At 59.6% G+C, this 18334-nt stretch overlaps 1 protein-coding gene across 3 annotated transcripts in view; it reads left to right on the plus strand.

Moving 5' to 3' along the window:
* The window catches only part of TNS1 (tensin 1), a 273763-nt gene that overhangs the window by 44927 nt on the left and 210502 nt on the right, over window positions 1–18334 (plus strand). For all 3 annotated transcript variants that reach the window (XM_074967030.1, XM_074967029.1, XM_074967031.1), the window contains one exon: window positions 4261–4298. In XM_074967030.1, the coding sequence (XP_074823131.1) occupies window positions 4261–4298 (38 nt within the window). The remainder of the gene's footprint in view (window positions 1–4260; window positions 4299–18334) is intronic.

Genomic DNA, 18334 nt, shown 5'->3' on the forward strand with positions numbered 1-18334 from the left:
CTCAACCTCGCAGCTCTGCACTGGGCCAGCCCCGGGCCTGCTGTCTGGGCTGTCACTCCAGCCTCTCCTCCCTGCTCCGCCTGCCCCAGAGAACCAGTTCCCCCGGGCCTGAGGTCTATGGGGCTTCCTTCTCCGAGTCCCGTTGACAGTTAGGCAGCAGGAGCTGGGAGGGTGTCGGTGGGGGAGGACTTAGTGTGTTTGCACATGGCACCTGTGTGTACATGCCGCAGGCCCGGCCGTGGGTGCGAGATGATGGGCCCGCGGCGCTCGTGAGAGGCGTGTGTCCACGCACACGCAGCAGGGGCATGTTTGGGGGCCAGGGCAGGCGAGGCATGTGTGCCAGTGATGTAGGGAACTCCGCACGCCTGGGAGCTGAGCTGTGTCCAGGCAGCTCAACGACCACGGGTCCATCCCTGCTTTGTGCCCGTTGACCATGCAGATCAGTGGTCTGCCGGGCTGAGCGTGGGGTGCTGAGGGAGACGGCCCAGCAATACCTGGTTGGGTTGGGCCACGAGCCTGTGAGAATGGGCTTGTGAGAGGAGCTCTAGGTGCTTCCGACACAGCCCTGCTGCCATTTTACAGCTGGGGAAACAGAGGCACAGAACAGTTAAGTGACGTGCCCAAGACTGCAGAGGAAATCAGAGTCAGAGCTGGGAAGAGAACCCAGGAGTCCTGGATCCCTGTCCTGTGCCTCACCCTTCGTCCCTCTAGATGTGGCCAGCTGCAGAGAGCCAGGGCCTGTGCCTGGCAGTGAGACACGGCTGTGTAGCAAGGGAAGAATGCCCCATGCAATCCCACTCAACTGTATTCCCCAGGGAGGAGCTGGAGGGGGCAGCGGAGGGAGGGAAGCCCTTTAAAATATCCCCTGCCCTGCCCCAGCCGTTCACTTCAGTCTGCCTGGGACCTGTCCCGGTCCCTGGGCAGCACCTCTGCTCTGTGCCGAGGGCCCTGGTGCCTGGGGTCTGGGTGTGAGGGAGGGAAAGTGGGAGAGGGACAGAATGCGTTAGAGGGATGTTCGATCCCTAATGGGGACAGAAGGGTTCCCAGGGATCGCTTTGCTGGATGGACTGCAGCAAATTGGGTGCGTTTTGGACTGAAAGTGCCGATCTGCCTTGAAGCGGCACAGCGGGGCAGGGCCCAGTGACTCCCGCTCACATGATGTGGGGGGTTTTCCTGACTGCTGACCGGCAGCATGTTCCTGGACTCTGCGGTCAGACTCTAGTGTGGTGATGCCAGGGGCTGGACTCAAGCCAGCTCTGCAGGGACCATGGCTGGCCTGGCGTCTTGCTGTTGACATCAGCTGGGCCAAGATGTCACCACCTGAGAATAAACCAGTGTATTGTAGGCCCCGATCCTGGAAACACGTGCTTGCTTTTAATAGGACTGCGCCCCCATGCAGATCTGCCTGGGAGCAGGTCTCTGGAGTTCGCCAATCCCGTTCTTAGACAACTGCCTTGCAGGTCAGAGCGACCCTGCAGGAGTCCCTTGGTGGTTCTGTAATGCAAACACTGCAGCCCTGTCTTAGAAAGAGGAATGGCAGGAAACTGACCTGGCTGGTTTCACGCTCCCTAGCTGAGTGAGCTGCACACACAAAAAAGGGAAGGTAAATTACACAGCCTGCGGGCTGGAAAAAAGAGATCTGGGATTTTCAAATGTTCTCTCAGTTTCGAATCAGGCTGGAGAAGAGAAGCCTGGGAAGGCGACTCTCATTCTTGATGCTGAGTCTTGAAATTGTGTCAAATATCGAATTTGCAGCTTTGCATCGGGGGCTTCTGTTTGCAGGTTGCACCATTTGTGGCATGTTAAATCAACCGTGCAGCTACGCAGAGACCTGGTGTTTTTTAGCTGTTTTAGCTGATATAATATTATATGATGTATTTAGTGCTTTTCATCCGTAGCGCTCAAAGGAGCTCAGTGTCATTTCCACCTGTAAAATGGGGAAACTGAGGCACGGAGCGGGGAAAGTGACTTGCCTACGGTCACACAGAGCTGGGACTCGACCCCAGGTCTCCTGAGTTCTAGCCATGCTGCCTGCACATCTATGGGGAGGATCCCCGCCCAGATACTATGGGCGATGTGAGACCATATGGGTGATGGGCAGTTGGAGACCATCGAAATACCCAGGGCTTCTCTGATATAGTGTTGGGCAGTGCTTGTACGGGCCCTGGGTGCGATGGGCGGGCTGAGGAGCAGAGAGACGTTCCCTTCCCAGCCTGTGATCATCTAAACAGGGACTGGAGCGTCTCGGTCTCTGGCCCTTCAGTGGGAGAAGAGAAGGAGGGTGTGACCGGGCGAGGGGAACAGGGGGCTGGCCTGCAGGACTCCAGGGTGGCTGGAGGTCCCAAGAGAGGGGTGAGGGAGCGATGGATGAGCACCGCAGAAGTGTGGCTGTGTCCACCCTGCTCTGAAGAGCTCACCTGCCGGGCCCCAGCTTTCAGGCTGGCGTGGAGCATATTGCATGGGCGGGGGTGGGGTCAGTTCCCTAAGGCACTGGCTTGCCTGGCCTCAGGATCCCATCGTACAGGGATGGCGCCTCCGGAGACAGCTGGGGCCCATCGTGTGCAGAATGAGGGGTGAGCTGCAGGCTGGCCGCTGGCAGGAGCGGGCGTGGGGGAGGGCAGGTAAAGTAGGGGCTGGATGTAAGCTGGATACCTGGCAATGCTTGCGGAGTGCCAGGCTTGGCCCGGGGCCGCGGGAGACGCTAGCCCTGGTCTGAGCCATGGCCCGGGTGGCCTAAGACACACCCTGCAGCTCGGACATCAGGGGCTGTGTGGGGTGACCCAGGATGCCGGCAGGGCTGGGGGCCGCAGGCTGCACCACCTGGCCTGTCTCCAGCGCTCCCCAAGCAGGACTGGATGGTGGCGTCCCTGGAGGAAGCCATCCGGCAGGGCCCCAAGGAAGATGCATGTTGTGTCCCTATCTCTGGGTTCTCCTCAGTGAGCAGCTGGAGAGCCGAGCACCCCGGAGGGCTCCCCTCAGAGAAATTGGCCCGTTTGGCCCATCGCATTGCTGGAGGTGGCCAGCAGCAGCCAGAGCCATGGCTGTCACTTGTCTGGTGCAAGCCTCGGGAGGTCTGGGACGTCACATACAATGGTGCGTTCTCCAGCCGTGGCATCGTCCGGTACCGCAGTGACCTTGCACCGTTTCGCTCCAACCCGTCACAGGGCAGTGCTATGTTGTGATATGGCCAGGCTTCCCGTGCCCAGCTGGTGGGTTGGCAGGGCAGGCCAGGGCTCCTGGCTCCAAGAGGAGTGACGTTTTCTGGCTCATGACCTTTGTCAAGAAGGTGGAGGGTCCTGTCCCCCTGCTTTTCCAGCCCAGCGCTCCCTCCGCCCCGTACCCCAGCTCTGCCGCTTCCCCTCCATCTTCCCCCTGCTAGCCCAGCCCCGGCCCCCCCTGGGACCAGAACTTGTGCCCCGCTCGGCAGCCTGGGCCCGAGGGGAATCCCTGACCCCAGCCCTCCTGCTCGTCCATGCCGGGCCCGTCTAAGAGCGCCGGCAGTGCTTAAGTGCCAGGCGGGTCTGGCGTCATGGATTCCCGGCACATGGCGAATGGGCACCCCATGCGCACCCCGGCTTTCGCTCTACACCCACAGCCCAAATCTCTCCGAGGGGGGCCCCCTTCTGCTCAAGCCCGGGCTCTGCCCTGCCCGGCTGGGTCTGTGGCGAGGGGCTCCGCAGAGGCCTCAGACAGGGGGGCTGCGAAAACTCCTCTTTTTTTTTCCTGTCCTGGGGCAGGGAGGCAGCTCCCCAGCGCCGATGGCTGAGCAGCCGGCCAGGACAGGCAGGAGGGGACCGGGCCGCACATTCCTGCTGGAGCGAACTGCTTAGGAACATGACTCCTGGAGCGAGAGGGCGGGCCGGGCCTGCTCCCTGCGTGCTGTGCAGTCAGGAAAGAAAGAGGAAGGGGGAGAAAAAGGGGTAGGCAGGCGAACCCTGAGCCCCGGGGCAGGCTCTGACAGTGCGACAGGCAGCTCGGCACAATGGGCTCCGTCTCCTCCCGAGGAGCCGGGCTGCTGCTGTGGGCTGGCGCGCTCCAGCGTACCTGTGCCGCCGAGGCGATCGTTGGCTAGGGGCCAGGCGCTTCGCTTTCCTCCCCCCCGCCCTCCGCCCCGGCCTGCGCCTGTGTTTCCCGCAGCAGCCTGGAGAGTTTGTTCGGGTTGGTGTTTCTGTCCCGGGTAAGCCGGCCCGGTTCCCTGCGCTCGGAGCCGGGGAGGTGAGCTCCTGACTGAGTCCTGGTTTCTTTCTCTCTCTCTCGCAGGGTGCAAGCTGTCCTGTCACAGGAAATGCGAAGCCAAGGTAAGGAGCTGCCCCCCCTCGTCCTTTCCGAAGGGGTGCAGCAAAGTTTCCTTGTGTCGTGGGTCCCGGGCGGGTTGGAGTCGCTCTGACTCTGGAAGGGGGGGAGCCTCTCTCCGCTCTCCTTGGCTTCGTTTCTGCACTTGGGTCCTGATTGTCGATCAAGGTGACACGCTCCGGGGTCCTGCCAGGGCTGCAGTGTCCGGTTACAAAACGCTGCTGGGGTCCTGGGCTGCTGCTCCCTGCCGCAGGGGGGGAAAGTGAAGCTCATCCCTCCTGTTCCCAGCGCCGGGGGCTTTTCCTTTGTACATACGGCAAACAGTGGTTCCTTTCTGAGCTGCCGCTGGGCACCCAGCGAGCCTTGTGCAGAGGTGGCTGCTGCTTTGCAGGTGAACGATCTTTCCTGCTCCCCGGCCCCTAAAAGCACGGTGAGATCCTGGCCCTGGGGAGGTCAGTGGGATTTTTGCTGTTGATTTCACTCTGAGCGTTTAAAGCACACACATTTCCAACTGGTTTGCCTTAGCTCCCCGGCGTGCTTGGGAGACGTGCCCCCTTCACGGCCGCTAGAGCGGAGTTCTTGTCCCAGCGCCGTCTGGCCTGCTCAGGTGGTCACTGGTTGGAGCTGGTGGAGATGCCGATTCTCAGCCCCTGATCTCGGCATCAGCTGCTGGTTGGTGATGGCTTGGTCTCGAGCCTGGGGCTGCTGTGAGCTTGCCTGGCTGATCTATTCGGCGCTGGGGAGGCCTCATCTGAAGTACTGTGTCCAGGTTGGGGCCCCACACTACAGAAGGGATGTGGACAAATTGGAGAGAGTCCAGCGGAGGGCAACGAAAATGATCAACGGGCTGGAGCACATGACTTACGAGGAGAGGCTGAGGGAACTGGGATTGTTTAGTCTGCAGAAGAGAAGAATGAGGGGGGATTTGATAGCTGCTTTCAACTACCTGAAAGGGGGTTCCAAAGAGGATGGCTCTAGACAGTTCTCAGTGGTGGCAGATGACAGGACAAGGAGTAATGGTCTCAAGTTGCAGTGCGGGAGGTTTAGGTTGGATATTAGGAAAAACTTTTTCCCTAGGAGGGTAGTGAAACACTGGAATGCGTTACTGAGGGAGGTGGTGGAATCTCCTTCCTGAGTGGTTTTTAAGGTCAGGCTTGATAAAGCCCTGGCTGGGATGATTTAGTTGGGGTTTGTCCTGCTTTGAGCAGGGGGTTGGACTAGATGACCTCCTGTGGTCCCTTCCAACCCTGATATTCTCTGATTCTCTGGTCTGGGTTTGTGGCTGCCCCCAGGGCACGGGGGGAGAGCGCTGCTGGTGCTCCGGTGCCGTCTTTCCTTCGGGGGCACATGCATTGCACCGCCCGCGGGCATGTGGGCAGGGTGCAGCCGCAGGCCGGGTGCATGGGGCAGATTCTTGTATCCGGGGTGCCCGTCAGTCCGTGCGCCCATAACCCATCGGGCTGCAAATATGCAGTGGATGCAGCAGGTAAATTTGGGGTGACGTGCAGGAAGAGTCTAGTCTGCTGGCCTCCCAATGCCCCCTGTCCTGCTCCTTCACCTGCCTCTGGTGCTCGGACGCTTGCTGCTCCTTCTGGCTTCTCTGGGTTCCTCGTCTGCTGCTTGGGCTTCTCCTCCCCAGTTGTTTCCCCTGCTTCTCGGAAGCGCCGTGCACAGCATCTGTTCCAAATCGTGGCGCACAGGCCCACATAAGGCCCAGAAGGGTGTTGATGGAGAAGGTCCTGGGGCCTGACGGCCTCCATCCTTGCATAGGGGGAGAGGAGGCTGGCACAGAAGAGCTGGGTACGAAACAGGGTCTCGGCCACCGTCTGCTTGCTCCGTTGGATGCTGCGTGGGGAGATCGGGCGCTGGGGGGAGAAGGGGAGGAATCTCCTCAGGTTGGCTGACAGGGGGCAGGTGATGCTAGGACCTGGCCATGGAGAGGGGGCCAGAGCGCCTGGGAGTCACTAAGCTGGTGGTGTCTGACGCAGCATCTCCCCACGTCTCTTCTCCAGCTGCCAGGAGCCACCCTAGTGCGGCAAAGCCCCGAGCTGTGTTTCTCTCCTGGGGTCCCCCCTCTGTGCCAGATGATCGCTCTGGAGCCAAACGGAGCATGTAGAGAACGGAGCTGGTGTCACCCATGGGACGTTGTGTCCCATGCCCCATGGTACAGAGGAAGGCGAAAAACCCCCAGGGCCTCTGCCAATCTGCCCTGGAGGAAAATTCCTTCCCGACCCCAAATATGGCGATCAGCTAAACCCTGAGCACGTGGGCAAGATTCACCAGCCAGATACTACAGAAAATTCTTTTCTGGGTAACTCAGATCCCACCCCATCTAACATCCCATCACAGGCCATTAGGCCTATTTACCATGAATATTTAAAGATCGATTAATTACCAAAACCATGTTATCCCATCATACCACCTCCTCCATAAACTTATCAAGTTTAATCTTAAAGCCAGATAGATCTTTTGCCCCCGCTGCTTCCCTTGGAAGGCTGTTCCAAAACTTCACTCCTCTGATGGTTAGAAACCTTCGTCTAATTTCAAGTCTAAATTTCCCAATGACCAGTTTATATCCATTTGTTCTTGTGTCCACATTGGGACTGAGCTGAAATAATTCCCTCTCCCTCTCCGGTATTTACCCCTCTGATATATTTATAGAGAGCGATCATCTCTCCCCTCAACCTTCTTTTGGTTAGGCTAAACAAGCCAAGCTCCTTGAGTCTCCTTTCATAAGACAAGTTTTCCATTCCTCGGATCATCCTAGTAGCCCTTCTCTGTACCTGTTCCAGTTTGAATTCATCCTTCTTAGGCTCCAGTCTGTGCTGCCCCTGCGGCCGTGGGTGCCGGACAGACTGCAAAAGTGGCCCAGCCGCCCCTCCCTCATGCCAGCAGGGAAGGGGCCTCCGTGCTTACGCCACCCAGCTCCCGTCAGGAGCCAACGGGCAGGGGCCAGGACCCCCTTTATTGCACTCTGCCGAGTTCAGCTCTCCGGAGTCGGGGGCAGCGCCTCCTGTCTCCTGTGCCCATGACTGTAGCCCAGTGCACCGGGAGGGCATCAGAGGAAGAGGATGGAGGGAGAGATACCAGCCCTTTGGTTTGGCTTGGAGCAGCTCAAGTGGAATAAATCAAACTCCCAATGTTCCTGGCCGGGCCAGCCCGTCATTTTGGGTCTCTGTGGCTACGGCTTCAAACCCCAGCCGAGCCCTTGAGCTGTCACGTTTCCAAACCCCCACGAGCCACCAGCGCGTCCCATCCACCGCGGCGGCTGCTGCTGCTCTCGCTTACCCAGATGGGCTCCGTTAGCCTGACCAGAGCAAAAAAACATACATAAACCTGACCTTGGGGATGAGGTTATTTCCCCCTCCTCCCCTCACAAACGTCCTCGAGATTTTACACCCTATAGGAAGAGGAGAGGAGGAAATCTCAATAGCAGGCATCCAGTGCCGCAGAGACCCTACAATAACACAGTGGGGCTGGGCAGTAACAACAATGGGTGTTTGCAGAGCGCCCAGGGCCGCTGGGGTTGCGGGTGCTGCAGCCCTGGAAAGGGCTGGAGTCGTTTTATTTTTGGTAAATCCATCACTGGGGCTGCCAAGAAACAATTAAACAACAACCACCGAAAAAACCAAAGGGTGCCTTTAAAAAAACTCCTTAAACGCTGGACTGGCACCTGGGCAGTTTGTACCATTCTCAGGTGCGTGGGCAGCGTTCTCTAGTTCTAGTTTTTCTTTGAGCCCCCCCCCGCCCCTCCCCATAAAAACTCCCTGGCCCAGCTGTGCCACAACAACTGGGTTTCTGCATATAAGAGCCAGGGCTGGCGTTAGGGGGTAGCCAGCAGGGCAATTGCCCGGGGCCCCGCGCCACAGGGGGCCCCGCAGGCTTCGGCCTCAGCCCTGGGTGGTGGGGCTCAGTGCACCGGGCTGCAGTCCCTTGTGGCGAGGCTTTGGCTTTCTGGCCTGGGCCCGAGAGTGTCTACTGCCAGCCCTGCTTGGCGGTCCCCCTGAAACCTGCTCGCAGTCCCCCAGGACCTCTGGTTGAGAACCCCTGCTCTAGTTTAATACTAGGTTGGGTATTTTAGCGTTGGGGGGGGGGCAGGGGAACATTTGCTTTTGGTGCAGGGAGGGGGGACCCATCCTAAAAGTTTAAATTGCCAACAGATCTACTAGCTTCATAATTATTAGTCTCGGAGCAGCTCTGGGCTGCACTGTGCAAGGGGCTGTACGACCGCAGAGCAAGAGCCAATCCCGGCCCCGAAGACTGTACGCTCTACACAGACGCCGCACAGAGAGGAAGGAGGAGGCCCGAGGCTCGGAGGCAGCTGGTTACGCTCCCGCGGTCCCGCAGGGGGGCAGTGGTGGAATCAGGACTGGACCCTGGACCAGCTGTGTCCTGACGCAGCGTCTTTCCCCCTCACAAGGTCCAGCCACAGCAGCGCCCCTTTAAAAAGCACCAGCCCAGGCCGATCACCTGGCCGATCACCTGGCCGGTGGGTTCTGTTTGCTCTGAAGCAGAAGAGGTTTGGCCGGCGCTCTCGGAGAGGGCTGCGCCTATAAACCAGCAGCAAAGGCGGGGGAATGGGGCAGAGTTCTTGAGGCGACGCCTGCCACACAGAATATGCTCGGCTCTGGGGGACGGCCGGCCCGCTGTGTACGTTCCCAGCCAGCAAACGGTGCAGAGACGAGCCTTGCTAGTTGCCGCTCCGCAGGCCAGAAGGATGGGTGCAAAGTTACCGTCGGGAATTCATACCCCAGTTCCCTGTGCGTTAGGCGGGGGCGTCCATTAGAGACCTTTGCAGCAGGGGGGAGCGGGGGCAAAGCCAGCCACAGCCAGCCACGGCCTGAAAGAACAGGCCCAGCCACTGGGCTGGGGAACTTGGGAGATCTAGGTTCAAGCCCTGCTCCGCCACATTGTGCTGTGACCTTGGGTCGGCTGCTCCGGGTAGGCTGGCGCTGCCGGCAAAGCCCGGATCTGTGGGACTCGTGTTCCCAAGCCCGGGTTCGAGCGTCCACACGGCACCGGGAACCCGGGCTTTGCAACGCGCTGACGCGTCCACGCGGCAGTCTGCAGACCCGGTCCGAAGCGTGCGCTCTCGTATTGCGGGTGGGGGGTCGCTGCACAGCGGGTTGCAGGAGAACTGGCGGATGTGTGTCGGGTGGTCTTGCCGCGTCTCCCGTCCCTGGCTCTGCAATGGGGATAGCAGCCCACCCTGCCTCACCGGGTTGGGGGGGGGCGGGGTTGTGAGGATAGATATGTCGCACAATGAGGTGCTCGGATGCCCCGGGGATGGGGGGCCAAAGGGCCCTTAGTGAGGCAGGTATCTCTGCATTTCAGAGGCCGCGCCTGCACTTTGCCAGGCTCAGCGTCTCGTTGGCCCCAGAGGGTCGCACGCAGAGAGGGCTGTGTCCACGCACACACTGAAGGCTTGTGAGGTGCTTCGAAATCCTCGGAGGAGCAGGGCCAGGGATGCGACCAGCAGAGACTACAGTTCCCAGCATGCAATGCACTGCTCAGGATGGAGCACTGCATGTTGGGACTTGTAGTCCCCACGAGCACAGCGGTGGGTTAAAGTCACGGCTGGTTGCAGCCTTTTCAGCCCAGGTGTGTTCGATGCCCCGAGGGGAGATGCCTTCCAGCCCAAGCGACTGCAGGATTTGTGTCCCTTGGGAGACGGCTGAAACCTGGGGACTTGGGCACAATTGTTTCCTCTCTCCTTTTTGCATGCAGAGGGCTCTGTAGGGCGGACGATTCGAGCGATGGCTGAGCACCGCTGTCGCTGCAAAGGCAGGGAGCTGAGGTCTTTGGACAGCTAGCCCCTTCGTACACCTGCTGTGTAGAGTAGAAGGAGTTGATTAGATTGAGTCGAGTCAACTTAATCTGTTGCTGCACCTTGAAATCCTAATCTGCTGCACTGCCGACCCCAAAACCTCCAAAATCCCGAGACTGGCTTAAAAACCATGAGATTTAAAAAAAAAAAAAAATACATGGCTTTTAGGTTCTTGTTCATTTTCTGGTGGTGTCGTCCTTGCAGGTCACGGTCTTGACCTTTTCCCCCAAAACCACAAGGGCTAAAAATGTTTTTTTTCTCCTTTTTTTTTAAATGAAAGCTGCGATTTTCTGGCAATCCCTGGGTCCGGGAACTGGGGCTTTAGGAAAAGCAGCACGCATCACGAGGCTCGTGATAAAATCGTGCAAGGCCAGGTGGCGTGGGGGAATGAGGCCCGCCGTGTGAACTGGAGGGGAGTGGCGCCCCCCGGAGATCGGAGGGGAGTACTGCACAGGATGGAATTGGACTTGTCGTCTGCATGACGCGCTGATAGACACTGAACCGCACAGAGGGTTGGGGGAGGGACTCCTTCGTTGCTTACAGTCACCGGCAAATTGGCCTGTACTATTAATAAGGCTTACCTCAGGCTTCAGGCATCCTTCCCTCCCTGCATTCCTGGTGTTGGAGCTGCTGAGACCCCCCCTGCCCCGGCCCCCACCAGAGAGCTGTTTCCTTCAAGCCCGCTCCAAATGCATTCAGCCCTTGATTGCTCAAATTGCTGCCATCTGGTCAATGTTACGGTGAAACTTCCTGTGGCTGGTTGTAAAACACCAGGCCCGGGTCTTGGGGCACCAGGGCTGTCGCTTGCCGAGACGCTGGACGTTTTTGCTCCTGAAGCGTCCCGGGGAAGGAATCCGCCTCGGTGTGGAAGGAATCCGAGTCCTTTTCCAGGGGCCTGATGAAGTTCATTATAGATCAGCTCTTCCCACGGCTGCCCTGACCTGGAGGGACCCCCTGCTAGGCAGGGGAGGGGCCGGCAGCCTCCAGAGCTCTCCTAGGCCTCGGTGCCTCTGCTGAGTAACAAAGGGCCCCGTTGGTGCCAGTAGTGGGGTGGGGTGGTTTGGGATGTGGATCTCTCCCCTCTTGCGCCTGCGCGAGTGAGATCAGAATCAGGCCCTGGGGGACAAAAGTCTTCCCTTCATTCCCCTCAGCTCTCCAGCTCCCCAATATCCTTGCCCACCCTCATGAGAATGGCCGTCGGATGAGATCCAGCCACCCCCGGTTTGTCCTGGTAGGGCTGGTGGCGAGGACGGGGCTTGTCGGTGGCTGCGCCGCACATGCTGGCTTGTGATTGCAGGGTGGCCCCCGAGGGCCACACACGCTTGTTTTGTTATTGTAGGGTCTCCTCTGAGGGCTGGGCTGCACGCCACGGCTCACGGCAGGGCTGTTCACACGGCGTGGGCGGCTCACCCCGCTTGGGGATAGCGGAGTCCCTTGAGAGAGAGCCGCGTTCACTCAGGTGGCATTTCTGACCTAGCCAGACACAGGGAATGCTAAACCTCTTTGCGGTGGCTGCTCCCAGGAGAGATCCCTGCATGAGCAGATGAGCCGGGGCTCTACCTTGGAGCCACTGGTGCCTCCGGGTGCTCTACACTGCCTCATAAAATCCTTCCCTTCACTGCACCCCTTTCCCTCCCCATGTCGTGTCTCAAATCCCCGTCCTGAAATGCGGCCTTGAACCATGCACCCGGAGAGAGCGCTGTGTGGTGCGCTCAGCTGTCCTGGCATGAGCAGGATTTAGGGACACCCCTAGTGGTGATGCTGGGCAGTGCAGGCTGGGAGCTGGAGAGCCAGAGAGAGCCCCAGGCTCTGTCTGCGTCCAATGGCCTCACCACCCAATCCCCTTTATCGTCCTCGCCGGCTCTTGACCTGGGCCGGGAATGCTCCCCCTCGCGTGCTGGAAGTCGTCACTTGCAGAGAAAAAGCAGTGGGATCATATTTACTTGCAATGCATTATTCGACCACTAGATGTCTCTGTGCTGTACAGAATTGCAGGCAGGGCGTGGCCCCTGGTAAACATTAGGGAGACCGCAGACCAAGCTGGGGTTCAAGCGGTGTGGAAGCTTCTTTGTATGGTTGAACACCGTCTGCTGTAACTGGCTCCGTGAATACTGCGGTGCCGAGCGTGGGAGAGGCGCTCTAGAGAACAGGGTACGTGGGTTCTGATGGGCGAGGTCTGCTACATCGAACGGCCATGGAACAATCCAGCAGCGGCTCTGACTTGGAGAGGTTTCCAGAGCTGCCGCAGTCCATGACGCTGTCAGCCTGGAGCCTCTCTCCCGGACAGAGATCCAGAGCGTGAACAGCAACACTTGGATGGGTTTGTGCCATAGAAAGTTGGCAAAAGTGGGGCTCTGGAGTCGCTCTGCCAGGAGGCTGGAAGAATTCCATTTCCCAAGCGCTCTGCTGCGTGTTAGCGTTCTTCCGCGTGGGACTCCCCAAGGGCGAAATGATCTGTCCATTGCATCGCTGGCAGTGGGGCAGAGGTGGGTGGAGGGCAGTATGCAGTCATTATGTTGTCAGTAGTGACCAGGGAACTTCGGAAACGTGTGAATTCAGATGAAGAGGCTGAAATGTGGCTGCTTTCGGACCTCTCCCAATTCCTTTGGGCTCTGCTGACTTGGAGATGTCAGCATTTTCACGCCTGCTCCCAGCCAGGCCCTGGAAAACAAACTGTTCCTCTCCAGCCTGATTATTTTGCATCTGAGCGTGATTCAGAACCTGTCATGGCGTGTGGGGGAGTCAGGGCCTGAACCCCCCTCTTCCTGCGATTCCCCGTAACTCTCAGCCAGCCAATAAAACGGAAGGTTTCTTAGATGACAGGAACACAGTTCCAAACCGAGCTTGTAGATACAACCGGGACCCCTCAGTCAGGTCCCTCTGGGGGGCAGGGAGCTTAGACCCCAGCCTTGGGGCTCCCTCCGTTTCCCCAGACCGCTCCAAACTGAAACCCCCTCCAGCCGACTCACCTCACGCAGGCTAGCCTTCCCCCCGGTTCCTCCTCCAGCCTTTGTCCAGTTTCCCGGGCAAAGGTGTCACCTGGCCCCAACCCCCCTCCTGGCTCAGGTGACAGGCTCAGGTATCGTCCCTCAAGTGAAGTCACCCCCTGCTATCCCATCCCCAATGCCGACAGACCCAGTAAAACTCCCCTGTGACATCCCCAGGTCAGTCCTCCCCACTCCCTGCCCCGTCACAGAACCCAAGCAGGGTTTGGGGTTTCTGGTCGGTTCCTATTCTGTCTGCAGTGGTCTGGGTCAGAGCAGCTGCAAAGCGCTGGTTCAGTGGGAGTTTGGAGCCTTGGATCGGTTCTCGTTTTCAGCCGCACCGGTTCGCCCAGTCTGAACTGTGAGTGGGGCCAGAGCGCTGTTACGGCTGAGGGGCTTTTAGGCCTCTCTCAGGACACAGAACGTTGTGGCCTTTAATTTTGCATAGGCAGAACAGTAAAGGCTGCAGCAGAGACATATACTGTGCAGATAGCCCCTTCTTCGCTCGGGAAGTGCAGCGCCTCTGGGGTGGAGCCCAGCAGCTGCTGAATGGTGCACAACACTTCCTTGGTGCCAAGGTGATGGATGACACTGAAACACAAGGATAGCAGGAGGCTGAGTGCATGTGTGGGACAGGTGGGGAGGCAGAAGGCTTTGTTAAAAACGGGGGGGGTGGGGATGGAGAAAAGCTTTAGCAGGATCCGAGGGGGGCAGAGGTTTGAGACAACTGAGCAGCTCCTTAGCTGCATAAACAGAGGGGCAGGGTGGGTGCCGCACACGGCCTTGGTAAGGGCCCACGTGGGCTCCTGTGCCATGAACGGCTTTGGCATTGCAGCGCTGGGAGGCCCTTGCCAGCCCCCTCCCCAGCGCAAACCTCAGCTGAGGGGTCTCGTCTCCCTTCGGCTGCGTCTTGTTGAATGCTGGCCTGACAGCCCTGCAGCCTTTCTCCCCGCCAGGGGTGTCAGCAGGGCAGGCATCCTGCCAGACCCGGGATGCGGGGGGTTCGGAAGGGATCCCCGTCTCTGGCCCTGTTCGCTCCGTGTCCTGTCTGCCCAAGTGCTGTGTGTGGCCGATGGGGGTGCTCGTCTGTTGGCAGTGCCACTGGGGATGGGCCGTCGTCGGCAGACACAGCCCGTGGGCCCTGATCCCTTGCCGAGGGCTCAGGAAGCAGGGAGATGGGGGGAGTTGCTGATCAGACCTGTGGAAAGCCACCTGCAGGGTCATTTTAATGATTCCTCAACCCTCCCGGATTGCCTGGTGTTTGTTCTGCCCTGGTGGCCGTTCCACGCCCTCCCTGGCAGCCCGTCCCTTCGCCCGGACTATTCTTAGCAATTTCATGTTCTTTCCTAAATATTTCATCTAAACTCCCCTCCTGCAGCCCAAGTCCCGTGACCTCTTGTTCTGCCCTGGGCTGCTCATAAGCAGAGATGATCCCTGTCTTTGTCAGGTCCCTGCTGTGTGTTTGTAGGCAGCTGTCCCGGCAGAATTCCACCCCCCGGCTCGGCACGTCCAGGTCACTTGCCCTCTCCTTGCAAAACGTGTTAGCATTCGGGGGGGAGGGGGAGCTGTTACACGTATCCTGGTGGTTCACAGAGGCTGCCGTTTAGATCCTGGACCCATTGCACTCGGCAATGTCTGAAATGGAGGCATGGTGAGATCAGGTGATGAGGCCAAGGTCACACAGAGAAGCGGTGGCAGAGACTGGAATTGAAGCTGGGTCCCCCGAATCCTATTTGAGGACCTTCCTCGTGAGGCCATTCGTCCTGTTGCCTTCCTCTTGGCACTCTCCCGTTTGTCCAGGACTGAAACACGGTGCCCAAAGCTTGCGGGAAAGCTCTTGAGGTGTTGCCCTGAACACTGGGGATCTTAAAGCTAGCAGGAGGCTGGGGTCTGGCCTGTCCCTGCAGTGCTGCTGATGGCCGGGGCGTGAACAGAACCAATCGGACTGGTACAAACTCTCCCTCTCCGTGTAGGTCCCAGAAGGAACTGGAGACTCTAACGCCCAGACAGAGAGACTCCAGCTAGTCCCCCGGCGAGGTGAAATCCCTGTGGTTTCTGTAGTGCCGCACCCGGCCTGAGCTCCGGCGGGCAGACCTGGCATCGCGGGCTGGAGGTGCCCGCAGCTGGTGGGCCTTGTATGGGAGAGCTCAAGAGGACGGCACGTTCTGTGGAAGCCCCTGGGCCCTGCTGGGGAAGCGGGGAGCTGGGGCATGGACTAAAGTCGCCCCCCGCCCCCTCAGCGTGTTTTACCCGGCAGCTCCCCTGCCCCCTGCAGCCCCAGTCTGGCTCGAAGCCCAGCCCGAGGGGCTTGGTAGCTGCCGTCCCAGACCTGGGCTGTGCGCGCAGTGCCATGGCGAGCCACGCAGGACAGGGGCACTTCCCCTTTGTCAGCGGGGGCTGCAGCCCCCCGCTTGCAGCCCACGTGACTTCACCTGTGGGAGCATCCCCGCGGCCCCCCGCTCCCCGAGGGGCTGTCCGGCCAAGGAGACGTCCCCGGCACGAGTGTCGGGAGGGGCTGGCTGCCCCAAGTCAGGCCTTGGGCCTTGGGTGGGATGGGACTCGGGGTGGCCAGCCTGTCCTGCCGGTCAGCCGCAGTGGCCACACTGCTATTCGAGATGGGTTAGCGAGTGTGACGGGGAGGGGAGAGGGGTGTCTGTATGACTGTGCGGGGGGAGTGTGACGGGGAGGGGAGAGGGGGGTGTGTGTGACTGTGCGGGGGGAGTGTGACGGGGAGGGGAGGGGCGGGGAGTGGGGGTGTGTGTGTGGGGGGCGAGGATGGGGGAGGGGAGTGCAGGGGGGTGCGAGTGTGAGTGTGTGTCGGGGGGGTGGGGCAGGGACAGGCCGGGAAGGGGCTATACTGTGCCAGCTGGGGTTGTGCATTGTTGCCCCCTCGTGTCTGTCGCACAGAGACCACCTGGCACCTCCCCCCCCCCATCATCCCCCCCAGAGGCAATGCTTCCTCCGCTCGAGGGTCGGGGCCGTTCCCGCGCCCTGGGAGGACCTGGCTCGCTTTGTGTGTGTGTGTGTGTGTGTGTGTGGGGATTCGGTCCTGCAAGGGGGGGCCGCGCGCAGGAGGCTGCCAGCCAGCGCTCTCCCCCCTCACCCTGTGGGGCACGGGGCTCCTGGCCCTGCGGCGAAGGGGGTGCGGGGCCGGGGGAGCAGCCAGGGATGCTAATTCGGGCCCGACGCACAGTGCCTCATCTGGGAAGCATTAAGCTGCTGCAGATGCCCATGTAAGGCTGTCCCCGCGGCCGGCGAGCGGCCAACCCTCGGCAGCGAGGCCAGGGGTCAGCGCGGTTCTGGGAATTTTTATGTGCTTACAAATCACTGCTCCCTTCTGGCTGGGGTTGTGTGGGTGCGTGTGTGTGGGGGAGCTCCCCCTTATTCAAGGCTGTTCTTCCCCCACCCTCCGAGACTGGCCTGCGAAGCCTCCCCGGTGCAGCTACAGAGCCGCTTTCATTCCCAGCTGAGACCTCGACCCCTCTCTCTGTCTCTGCCGGAGCGGCTGACACCCCTTTGATCCCAAACCTTGAGGCAGAGCAGCGGGGCTGTGAAACCTGCCAGAGCCTGGCTCCCTGCCACTCCCGACAGAACAAAGCGGGAGCAAAACCCTCCTGTCGGGCATGAAAGCCTAATCCTGCGGGCAGATCCCTCCAGGCTGGAAGGCACAAGGAGGGGCTGGGCTGCCCGCTCCCCACATCAGCACATCAAGGGGAGATGCAGGCAAGGAGGCCCCCCTGTCCTTAGCTGTCTTTGTGTGCTATATTGAATCCTCCTGGGAGGTAGGCATGCGTTTTACAGCTAGGGAAACTGAGGCACATAGTCACCCAGGGAGTCAGTGGCAGAGCCAGGGGTAGAAACCGCAGAGCCTTGTCCTTGCCTGGTGGACACGTCTTTCTCCAGCTACGGCTGTGCAATTGACAGCATGCAAAGCTGGAGAGCCCAGGAACTCGGGGATTCGTAGAGCAAAGGCAGAAGGGGCCATTCTGTCCGTCTACTCTGACCTCCAGGCCAGAGAACCTCCGACAGGGAGTCCTGTGTACAGCCCATGTCTGGTGGTTGAGCTAGAGCCGATCTCCGAATGATGGAGACGCCGCCATGTCATTGAGTGATAGATTCCCAGGCCAGAAGGGCCCGTTGTGAACGTCCAGTCTGACCTCCTCGGTAACGGGCCAGAGAACGGGCCCAGAATAATTCCTAGAGCAGAACTTTTAGCCAGACATCCGTGTCCTTTGGAAGCTGTGCCTGTGGAAACTGGTAAACTCAGATCATGGGAGGATTTTCCAGCCTCGCCCCTGGCTGGGAATGCCCAGATATCACCGTTGATAAGCCCTTTGGGATGGGGACCATCAGTTTTGTGTTTGTACAGCACCGAGTGCCGGGGGGCTCCTAGAAACTACTGCAACATACATAATCTTCCAGAAAAGGCTCTAAGGGGCGAAGGCGGGGATTGTGGTTTGTGGCGTGGGCAGGAGCAGTAAACAGAGGAAGTCTCTCTCTTTGCCAAGAGCCCGTTCTCTGGAAACATCCAACTCGGCCTTTGGCGCGGTCAGGCTTTCAGGTGCCCGTCGGAGACTCCCAAGCTTCTGGAGTTCCCACGCCATGCCTGGGAGCGCCCCGTGTAGAGCCAGAGCCGGGTCTGGCCACCCCTGAACTCAGAGAGGGGATGAAAGGTGTGTCTGGATCTGAGCTTTACCTTCCATCCCCATCTCTGTTCATGGCCCTTCCCAGCTTCTTGGGTGCAAAGCTCTGTTGGAATGGGGGGCGCGGAGCCATGACTGTTGGTTGAAATAGCTTGCACTGGGTGAGAGAGGAGACGGGTGTTTGGATCCGTCCTCTGCCCTGCATATTATCCGGTGTCCCGATTTGCTTTCACGGGTGCAGTAGCCAGGGTCGGAGGACCCAAGGGACCGATCTGTTTCTTAGCAGCCGGATTGCAGGGAGGAATGTGCTCACTGGGTGAAAAGGAAACTGCGAGCCGTTTGGACACAGCTGGGATACGTACTCCCTGAAAAGTCAGTGGCAGGCAAAACCAGGCCGGGCCAGAGGGCGGCATGGGTGCGGGTTTTGCCCTTGTGGTCAGCAGGAGGAGGACAGTGGCTGGTAGCTGAGTAGGACTTTGTGCGGGGAGTCGTGGTGAAGTCAAGGGGCCTGTAGGCAGGAGTTCCCCCTTTGCAGGATCCGGGCGCGTGGCCAGCATGTTTCCTCTTCGCTGGCTCGCCTCGGTCAC

Source organism: Natator depressus, chromosome 11 (assembly GCF_965152275.1).
Source record: "Natator depressus isolate rNatDep1 chromosome 11, rNatDep2.hap1, whole genome shotgun sequence".
Classification (NCBI taxonomy): domain Eukaryota; kingdom Metazoa; phylum Chordata; order Testudines; family Cheloniidae; genus Natator; species Natator depressus.